The sequence below is a fragment of the Hippocampus bargibanti genome, linkage group LG01 (assembly GCF_051943395.1).
Source record: "Hippocampus bargibanti isolate YZ-2025 linkage group LG01, ASM5194339v1, whole genome shotgun sequence".
Classification (NCBI taxonomy): domain Eukaryota; kingdom Metazoa; phylum Chordata; class Actinopteri; order Syngnathiformes; family Syngnathidae; genus Hippocampus; species Hippocampus bargibanti.
In genome coordinates this window covers 7,370,932-7,382,134 of record NC_142734.1, presented here as the reverse complement: position 1 = coordinate 7,382,134, position 11,203 = coordinate 7,370,932, and the positions used below count along the sequence as shown (strand labels likewise).

General features: G+C 41.0%; 1 protein-coding gene across 2 annotated transcripts in view; it reads right to left on the bottom strand.

Annotated features, from left to right (window-relative positions):
- Nucleotides 1-516: 516 nt before the first annotated feature.
- kmt2d (lysine (K)-specific methyltransferase 2D) overlaps nucleotides 517-11,203 on the bottom strand; it is a 42,225-nt gene continuing 31,538 nt past the window's right edge. For both annotated transcript variants that reach the window (XM_088993097.1, XM_088993090.1), the window contains exons 50-55: nucleotides 11,050-11,186; nucleotides 9,804-9,934; nucleotides 8,455-8,740; nucleotides 8,281-8,354; nucleotides 4,602-4,710; nucleotides 517-2,648 (exon numbers count right to left, since the gene is read on the bottom strand). In XM_088993097.1, the coding sequence (XP_088849223.1) occupies nucleotides 2,556-2,648; nucleotides 4,602-4,710; nucleotides 8,281-8,354; nucleotides 8,455-8,740; nucleotides 9,804-9,934; nucleotides 11,050-11,186 (830 nt within the window). In that variant the 3' untranslated portion in view covers nucleotides 517-2,555. The remainder of the gene's footprint in view (nucleotides 2,649-4,601; nucleotides 4,711-8,280; nucleotides 8,355-8,454; nucleotides 8,741-9,803; nucleotides 9,935-11,049; nucleotides 11,187-11,203) is intronic.

Here is an 11,203-nt window from a genome sequence, read left to right as displayed (position 1 = left end):
ATTGGACAGATAAAAAAAGAAAAGTGTATATATTTAAAATGCATTTTTATTTCAGTTTACAATAAACAAAAGCAGACAAATATGACTGGATCAGGGAAAGATTGGGAAGCTGTATATAAAGAAACCTCTGGCTTCCTGAAAAAAAATATGTACAATTCAAAAGAATCTTCATACAAAACATGCCACTTACAATAAAAATCAATATATTTATTTGTCATCCCTAAAAGTATATCTGCTGTACAGATGCGACATCTTTTTAAAAAGTAGGTGAGGTTTTAAAAAAAAAATCAATTTGAGCAAATATTTATTAAATTATACGATATGAAGAAAAGTTAAATTAATATTTCAGAAATGCTGATCATGTCTCAGGCTTAAAATCCAGTGAGAGGCCTTTAGGTCTCATTATGGTTTTCCCTTGTAATTGAAACATAGCAAGAGCACAAGTAAAATCACTGCTTGGGATACTTGATCAATATCGACCATTTGAGCAAATGCCTCCATGATATACAGTATTGGTTTTTATATCTATATATATATATAAATGAAGATGGCAAGATTTTGAGATTCAGGAGAGAGTGCAATTCATGAGCAGGAGGAAAAGTCGGGGCTGCCAAGTAACCATTTCACAACACATTCACTTCTAGGTGGGGGAAAAGAGACAAAAAAAGCATGACGACACAAAGAAGAAAAGCTTCTTTCCATTGATGAGTATATTCATCCAATTGGAGGCAAAGAAGGGTCATGATTTGGTAAGCATAAATACAAAAGAAAATAAAACACAACCCAACATATTCCATAAATACAAATGCTTTGCACCGCTGTGTGATGTGAATTCAACACACAGATCCTTTTTTTGTCGTCACCTCGTCTTGTCTTATCACCGCTTTTGTTTTATGTCAACAAACTCACCTCTGAGAGCTTATAGCAAAAAAAACACTCATAGAAAAAACAGGTTAATGCAAAAAAAAAAAAAAAAAAAAAAAAAAAAAAAAAAAAAACGCTCTGGTTCATATACATAAAGATATTAGTTTGCCATTTTACATCTATTTATACGTATGTACAACTTTGTTAAAATGATATCCAGTGGTTGATTTTTTTTCTTTTCCTTCCATTTGATTTCTCTACACTTTATTGATTACAAAGGGGGCTTGCCGGGTACACAAGCCTCAAATGCATATAACCGTTATATACATTTATACAAGTTTGCATTATTCTTATTCATCTTGTGAGGTGGTAGGTTATTTTTTTGTTAGTTTTTTTTTCCAGAGGAGGTGGAATATAGCAGTGTGGGAAGTTTTAATAAAGCTCCCTTTCAAGACTTGTTTATGTTTTTTTTTTCCTTATAACTCTCAGGTTGACAAGGAAACAAATGCCCTTTTATCCAATTAAGTCTTTCCCTGCCACCAGTTCAGCCTAGAAAAGCACATACACACGCGCACACACACACATACGCACGCACGCACCTGGGAAGTAGAAACACTGCAGGCTGCACTCAGGCAAAAGGAAGACCTACTACAGTATAATATTCCGTCCGCTAAATCGGACAGAGGACGAGAGCGAAAAAAGGTCATTTTTTTTTAGTAGTCATGCGTCCACGGACAGCAAACCAGATGAAGAAGAAGCGGATCATTTGGTGGCAGATAGGACGTGGCGCTGAGTTTCTGATTGCCTTTTTTTTGTTAGAATGCTTATTGAAAATGCTCTCAGAGTTCCTCTGTATAAATAAGTAGTGACAAAGAATCATCATAATCATCATCAAGGTGGCTCCGTATAGGAAATGATCATCAGCATAGAGTAGACAGCGCAAACCTGTTGCTTTACGATTCCCTGCTTGTCCAAGAACAGTCCCTCTAGACCCCCTTTCATTCCGCAGTAGCAGTTAACAGTTTTGTCTTTTTTTTCTTGTTTCTGTACAAAGCAGTCACTTCCCACTCCAATCAATGAGGTAGACCGGATCCAACAAACCTTTTAGGACTGTGTGCGGTTCAAGAGGAGCATGGGCGCCTTCTGAGTCGCAAAAAGTTGTTGTTTTTTTCAACCAAGATTGTCTCGCTAGCCAACGTCCACGTTGTCTCTTCATTGATGATTTTAGGGGTTAGGGAGGGGTGTCACGGCTGGGTGGTGTGATTGCAGATGTGAGAGGAAGTACTTTAGGTCCAACTTAAAACAAGAAAAATGCATTGTCCTATTTTTAAATGGCTTCTTTCTGTCTTGATTTTTGTTGTTGTTGCTGCTGTTGATGCATGGTGCTTGTTGACATGATTGTTCCCCATATTTTTTTTTCTTCAGGAGGGTTTCGCCCAAAAAAAAAAACGTATGGGCAAAGTAAAGAAAAAAATGGACAGTTCTGGTGTTGTGGTATGTTGATTAATGCTCATCAAACCTTTGGCTACACGCTCAACTGTCACTTGGGGTCATCCCAAGATGGAGGCCAGCCTTCCTCCACTTGGGGGAGAGCAGCTTATGCACTGGCAAAGTCAAGTTTAAAAACAAATTAAAAAAAAGGCTTTGGCGCAGAAAGGAGGCCAGATACCACCTTCCTTTCTTCCTTCGTGTCAGTTCATCCATTTTCGGCAGTTCCAGGCTCCGCAGTGGCACGGGATCTTGTGCTGGTCATCCTCAAAGTCAAACTGGTAGTCGTAGGTCAGCTGCAATGCACAAACGTCAGGTCATCGACACAAAAAAGCTTCCCTGTCAAGCAAGTCCACAGCCTGCGGTGCGTATTTTCATCCTCAAAATGCTCCCATATCAACTACGGACGCTCCCCAACTTACGAACAAGATACGTTCCGAGTGGTCGTTTGTAAGGTGAATTTGTTCGTAAGGTGAATTTGTTCGTAAGTTGCTTCAGTGCTATTATAGAATGTATGTTTAAAGGACAACCAACATCACTTTTTTGTTTCCAAAGTGACATCAGAAAAACGTTTTATAGCATCTAAAATACCCAAAACACGAGGTACGATATTTTTAGTCAAATGCAAAACAGCAATAAAAACGACTTAAAGTGTCCAAAAACTATTTCAAATTGAACCCGGAAGTGGCCAGTTTCAGAAGGTCCCGCCGCCTTGTTCGTGGTGTCACCCCAAGACGTCTTGCCTTGCTGGAGAATCAAAACAATGGCTTCAGATTCGGAGAATATGCTTTCTTGTTACTCATCCAGTTATGAATATGATTCAAATAGTTCTGAAGAGGAAAGCATACATGTTTGCAATCTATTAAATAATTTATTCCGGTCATTTTGATGCATATGGAGAGAATGTAGTGACAAACTCTTTAGTACTCACAGTACACAAAAAAGGCAGAAGTCTTGGCGCAACACACAATTCACCATCGTGTTTATTGATGTGTTTTCCTTCTAATTTCGCCATCAACACGGATCAACACAGAGTTTTCAGACCAAACAAAGTACCGCAAAATGCATTGAGGTGATGCAAGGTATGTCCTTTCTCGGTGAGGGGCGTTCCTTCAGTGACGTAGGGTGAGGACTCGTCACCAACTCAAAAACAACACTGACGGAATATTCAGTGCGAGTCTTAAAAAGTAAAACATAGCTATATGCGGTGGAATCTTTGTAAGATACGCTCAGTAGAAGTCATTTGAAGCGATTTTACAAATTCTGGACACAACAAAGGTTAAGTTTCCTGTGGGTGAGCAGCGGCAGCCACACGTGCCAGCGTTCACTCAACCCGGAAGTAAATTAGATAGAAAGCTAGCTAACCAGCTCGTAGATAGCTAAACAGATAGCGAGCCACCTAGATAGTTATATAGCAAGCCACCTAGTTATATAGCTAATAGCTAGCTAGCTAGATAGTTAGTTAGCTAATACAGATAGAAAGCCAGCTAGCCATCTAGTAGACAGCTAACATATAGCCAACAGATAGCTAGCTTGATAGCGAGCCACTTAGTCACTTTGTGTTTTTTTGCTTTCAAGATTTACATGTCCTCCCATCCGACATTATTGGGAATGTAAGATCGCTCCCGAACAAGATTGATGAGCTAGCGGCGCTAACGCCACATCAGATGGAGTACCGTGAAACCAGTTTGCTGCTCCCCACAGATACGTGACTGTCGGCGATCACTCCGGACACTTACACGCCGAGTTGGAGGCCTTCCAACTCGTATGTGCAGATAGGAATATAAGGAGCGGTAAGAAGAAAGGAGAGGGAATTGCTGTGTTTGTGAACGATAAATGGTGCAACAACAGGCGCATCACGATGAAATAGAAACTGCACTCGGGACATTGAACATTTTTTGACATACCCGCAAAAATGTTCAGATGTTCCGTTGTTCGTAACGCGGATACTCGTAAGTAGGGTAACGTCTGTACTCTTATTTGGCACTTGTTGTGGCAAAGCTTTAGCGATGCTTGAATGTGATGATAATAACAGCCTTGATTTGTTCTGCAAGAAAGCAGCAACGAAGAAGATCAATGGACTATTTCAGGTTGAAAGCTACTTCAAGATATTAGAGTTGTAACACACTCATCTGTGACTTTTTTATAGTTAGGTACGAATTTGTATTGCATTATTTTTGGGGTCGGTCTGTCTAATTTTGCAATAGGTCCTTTGGTAGCAGTTGACTGAAATTACACATGCAGCCTACCTCCTCTCCTTTGGGGATTCGGCGACTGGAAATGATGATGATCTTGTCCTCTTTGTCGAACGTCACAACCTCAGCGACACAGTTGGGCGCGCACGAATGGTTGACGTAGCTGCGGTGGGACAGGACAAGATTAATATAAAACTACCTGCAGGAAGGTCATTCACAGTCGCTAAGTGATGACACAATTTTGCAATTAACTCATTCACTGCCAGATGTGCAAAATGTGTCCATTCCGGTGAGAGGGTTTTTGTCATTGACACTCAAATTTCAGGACCCACAAAATATTGAGTTTTAGCACTACGTAAACATTCAATGCAGCGTAAGAAACCTGAGACTCTCGTCTTTCATCAGGAAAAATAAGTTATACTTCCTAAATTATATTGGTCTGGAGTTATGAGCTTGAAAAGAGGGCGGCAGTCAAAAATACAATTCAATACAATGCGTATAGGTTTATCCAACGCTTTAACAACAGCTGTAACTAAAGCTGTAACCAAGCGCTAACATGGAAAAAGGGGAAATGCTGCCCCCTTGTAGAAAGGAAAAAACATTTATCGGCACCCAAGCATGAAAAAACAAAACCCGAACAAATTTAGGAATGGCGCTCCACGTCATATTTTCAATTCCCGAATGAATTCGTGAACGAGTTAATTCTCCATTGCAAAAGGATTCGATCAGCTTTGTTCTCGCCAGCCCCATCTGTTGGATCTGTTACGGAATTCCATCCAAGTCTGCCTGTCAGTAATTCTGATTCTAATAACCCTTATTAGTCTCAAAATGTAGAAATTTACAATTCACAGCAGCAAAGTTATGAAAGCCAAAAGAAGTAGAAGAACAAAATATGGGAGCTGCTGTTTTTGTGAGATGTTTGGATGTGTTGCTGTTCCGTATGCCCATCTTTGTTATTTTGACTTCCTGGTTAGCATTTAGCTAGCACTTTCGTTAGATGAAATAGGTTAGTTTAACATTAAACATTTGTCACTCAAATCAATCCTCTTTCCTCATTGATATTCACAGACATGCTATTTATCAATTGCAGCCCCACGAAAAATCAGAATCAGAAAAAATAGGTAATTCTTAAGTTATATGGGTCTGGAGTTATCTGAGTTTGAAATTGGGGCAGCTGTACAAAAGGCAAATACTGCCCCCTCATGGGAGGGAAAAATATTGCCAGAGGTCTGACCAGCACTTTATCGGTAACCAAGAAAAACAAACAAAACTCAGGAATTGCGTTCCACGCCATGCTTTTCAATTCCTGAATAAATTCGGGAATGGCAGTGAATGAGTATATTAACCGCAAACCATAATTAATTAGCATTCCCCTTTTTTAATCTCTTGACAGCACTAGTTTTACAATCAACTTCGACTGAAAATGGCCCCAAAAACACAACTTATTTGAACGTTCACAAGCCGCTCTCTATGAAGTGCAATTATTGCTTGAGCTTTTACTCGTGTATAATGCAAAAGAAATTACCATATTTAAAGGACAACTGACGTCTCCGGACAAGTTGTGTCCATAATTTGTAAAATGGCTTCAAATGACTTCTACTGAGCATATTTTAATAAGATTCCACCGCATATAGCTATATTTTACGTTTTAAGATTCACGCTGAATATTCAGAAAGTCTTGTTTCCCTTTTTGGGTGCGACATTTCGCCCCCCTAATGCCTCAAAATGACACGGAATAAATCCGTACGTGACGTCACGAAAGGAACGCCCCTGACCGAAAAAAAGACACATTGTAGCGGTCCTTCCATCAGGAAGGACCGCTACAATGGACCGAAGGAATTTATCAGCCTGTGGAAACGGAGGCGGCCATAGGAGGTCGCCATTTTGTGCCTCTTTTTCGTTGAGACATCTCCCCTCAATGTTGCCTCATAATGGCACGGAATAAATTCTTTAAATCAATTGCAAACATGTATGCTTTCCTCTTCAGGACTATTTGAATCATGTTCATAACTCGATGTGTAACAAGAAAGCATATTCTCTGAATCTGAAGCCATTGTTTTGATTCTGCGGCAATGCAAGATGTCTTGGCATCATGTCACGAACTGGGGGCGGGAATTTCTGAAAATGCCCAATTCGCAGCTCAATTTTTTGCAGATTTTCATTTTTATTGGTGTTTTGCATTTGAAGAAAAATTTCATACTACATGTTTTGGGTATTTTAGATGCTATAAAACGTTTTTATGGTGTCAGTTAAGAAACAAAAAAGTGACGTCGGTTGTCCTTTAATTAATGGTGTATAAGGCGCAATGAAGTATAAGGAGCACAGCCAATGAATGGTGTAGTTTCAAACCTTTTCCATATATAAGGCGCACGTTCAATGAATGAAAAATGATTTCAAATATATTCTTTTCCTTTCGGCTTTTCCCTTCAAGGGATCAGTGTCCTCCATCTTCAGAGGTTTGATTTGCATGTTTGTTTTGGCCAAGCTTTTACGTCGCATGCCCTTCCTGACACAACCCTCTGTATTTATCCGGGCTTGGGACTGGCACAACCCTCTGTATTTATCCGGGCTTGGAACTGGCACAAAAAGACCCATGTCACCTTGTGGCTACAGAACAAACAACTCGCTCAGTAAAAAGCTCATCGCTTTAAAAATATACTTTTTAAAATCTCAAACACAATGACACTCTTTCGTTCCTTTGTCCAAAGCAACAACAAAGCAAAGAGGAGTGGCCTACAATCTGCACCGAAATGGCTAAGACGGTGCGTCAGTTTCCCACTGTATGGTGACTCAAACTATTGCTCGGTAGCGAGCGAGCCAACGAGGAACTATCCGAGGGCAGGAAACGTGACAGTGACAGTTGAACATGGCTGAATTTGACCAACTCAAAGGGGAGCAGGTATTCCAACCGTGAAGATGGAACTTCCAACATTGTTTTGCTTCTCCAACGCGTGACTAAACTTGTACAAACTCTAATGTGACAGGGCATTGAAGAGAAAATTGAGCTGACGAGGGAGAGATTCAAGAATGAATTCATCAAAGGTCAAAGAGATTGATGGTGTTTTCCAAATATAATATATAAATATTAGATTTATATATTACAGTAAAGTCTCGTTATATCGATATCGGTTATATCGATAGTACCGCTTATTACGATACTATTTCTATGAACGCAAGGAGAAAATTACATGCGCGCAGGGTCGGATATATCGATAGTCCCGGTTATATCGATATTTTTTCGGACTCCCGAGAATATCAATATAACGAGACTTTACTGTATATATATCCAACTATGAGGCACAACACATTATAAGGCCGCTCACTAGGGAAATGGTGGCTGCTGACAGTAGTTGCGAGACCTGTTGTGGTTCAACATTACAAGGTGCACCTGCGTATGAGGTGCAGGGTCATCTTTTGAAAAATAATCAAGGCTTTTGGGTGCGCCTTATACACCGGAAAATATGGTAGTTGAGAAACACCTTATGAAACGAAGAATTTGAATTACAAGGGTCACTCGTAAGTCAATGTACCCGTCTTTTGTTTTGTGTCACTTTTAGTGAACCTCAACTGGGAGTGACAGTTTAAAGCAAGTGACAATAGGCGCCAGGGAATAATTTTGGAAGAAATTAGCATTTTAAAAAGTTGATGTGTTTAAAGTTTAAGAAGGATAAATCTGTTTAATTACTACACCGTGATTATTTTGTCCAGCCAACCAGTCCTCAAGATTGCTTACCGCGCTGGGCCACCAGTCAGAGTGGCGTCAATCACCTGCTCGTTGTTGATGCGGAACATGTAGATTCCACGGTTCTAGGACAAAGATAATGAAAGTCTCAGGTGGCAGGGTTCAAAGGGCTTTTTTGTTCCTATGGGGACTGACAATATTGGGTGTGCAGTCCAGTATAGTCACCTGTAACTCATAGATCTTCTCCCGGCGGTTAGCCACCTCGTTGCGGATGACTGTGCCAATGTACTCAATGACCATGGTGTGCTTCTCCAGATCTTTGGCGGCGTACAGACCCAAGCCCTGAATGCGAGAGCGAGCCAGGTACACGTTGTTCTTCCACTCGGTCTTCAAGCGCCGATACTGCGAGGACTTGGAGTGGACAAACTGCTTGCTGTATGGCGTGTTCATCTCGCAGGTGAAGGTGCTCTGGTACGCCTTGGACACGCTGGTGCTGTTCAAGGTGTGAGGCCTGAGGACCGAAGGAAAATCAAGACTGTCACCTGATCCCTCCGGGGAAAAAAAAGGATTATCATGATCAGACCCGTAATTTTCGGACGACAAGCTTTGAATATTGCAGCTTTTAAGGTGACGTGGGTAATGGAGGGACTTTTATGAATGTCCTTCACATCACCAATCCATTTAGCAAGGAAAAGGCTTGTCAATCAGTGTATGCAACACAAAGGATTTGTAGCCACTCCACAACATCAGTGTGAGCATTTAACTCATTCGCTGCACTTCCCGAATTTATTCGGGAATTGAAAATATGACGTAGAGTGCCTTTCGCAAATTTGTTGGGGTTTTGTTTTTCCATGCTTAGGTGCCGATAAAGCACTGGCATTGGCCTCTGGCAATGTTTTTTCCCTTCCACAAGGGGGGAACATTTCCCTTTTTTCCATGTTAGCGCATTGTTCCAGCTTCAGCTGTTGTTAAAGCGCTATATAAAGCAATATGTATGTATTGCATTGTATTTTTGACAGCCGCCCTCATTTTAAGCTCATATGACTCCATAATCATTTATTTTTGAATTTATTTTTTTCCAATGAAAGAAGAGAGTCTAAAGTTTCTTACGCCGGAATTGAATGTTTATGTAGTCCTAAAACTCAATCTTCTGTGGGTCCTGCAATTTGAGTGACAGTGACAAAAACCCTGGCATTGGATTGGACACATTTTTGCCCATGTGTGGCAGTGATTGAGTTGATTTAAAGTGGCACTTTGAGCTCAGTAGGAAGCTTGGGGTGCGTGTGGAAATCAAGTCTTGACGCAAGAGCGCACTTCTCCTCTCATCCACTTCCGAACCCAGCCCGTGATCTCATCTAAGCCGATCAGCAGCTGTTTCGGTCTGCACCGCCTGACACCATTTTTGGGAAGGTGTGACGAAGTCAGAGTACCTATATAGGATCCAGAGTTAGAACTCTACAATGGGTAGCCAAGATTCAAACCCTCCCGTGCTAGGTTAATGGAGCGAAAATCATCTGGGCTTCAAGAAACTGCTTGAAAACAGAGATTAAATAGCTCTAAATACTTGACCTTACCTCTTGCACAGCGTGGGTACTTTGGGCTCTGAGCGAGCACTACCGGTGGGGTTAATCATGAGAGGCAGTTCCATCAGTGGGTGACGGCCATATCGGAACTGGTAGTTGTGACAGTTCTCCACTCCAGGCAACTGAAATATAAGATATGTGACAAAATTATCTTCAATGTCCTTTCCTCATCTACCCATGATACGCAAGCAGGACACGCTCCCATCTGACTTCGGACGAGAAAAACGGGGTAAAACTCAAACCTCTCGCTAGTTGATTGGCAAATATTAGCTTAGATTAGCCTTTATCAGTCTCACAGTGGAGAAATTTACATTTCACAGCAGAAAAGTTATGAAAGGAAGAGGCCAAACAAAATACAGGATCTGCTGTAAAGGCAACCACTCTCCTAGAGCTATCTACCGTATTTACTGGTGTATAAGGCATTCCCAAAAGCCTTCATTTTCCTCAAAAGACGACTCTGCGCCTTATACTGAGGTGCACCTTATATGTGAAATAATATAGAGCCACAACTCCTTTTCCCTCCCCCGTAGAAGAAATAGTGCGTCAAAGTTTGAAAATGCACCATTCATTGGGGGTAAGCCTTATACTCCGGGCCTTATACACCGGAAAATACGGAATATAGACAGAAGACTTCTCACATGCTCACACACATGCACAACTTACCAGTCTTAAATGGACACAAATAAACGAACGCCACACAAAAAAGCTGGAACTGAGATTTGAACGCAAGATGTCGCGATGTGCAAAAATGTTTCCACTCCAGTGACAGGGTTTTTGTCATTTTCTCTCAAATTGCAGGACCCACAGAATATTGAGTTTCAGGACTACATAAACATTCAATGCAGAGTAAGAAACCTTAGACTATATTCTTTCATCAGAAAAAAAAGAGTTAATTCCTAAATTATCTGGGTCTGGAGTTATAGGAGCTTGAAATGAGGGCGGCTGTCCAAAATGCAATGCAATACATATGGAAAAAAGGGAAATGCTGCCCCCTGTGGAAGGCAAAAACATTGCCAGAGGTCTGGCCAGCACTTTATCAGCACCCAAACAAGAATTAAGAAAACCCGAACAAATTCAGGAATGGCACTATGTCATATTTTCAATTCCCAAATACGTTCAGGAATGTCAGTGAATGAGTTAACACTGGGTGGGTCCAAAAATGATGGCCACTGCAAATATCAAAGAAGTCAAATTCCCAAAAGTGGCTCTGAATGTCTTCCAAATGTTGCTCTCTCACCGATTCAGTGATGCGCATGACAGCATGAATTGTGAGGCCAAACATCTCTTCTCCTTTGACGTGTTCAGTGAAGAGTTTCAGCATGGACGAATCATCTCGGAGTTTTGCAACCTTGTGAACGACTTGTTCCCAGATGCCTGTCAACAAACGGCAT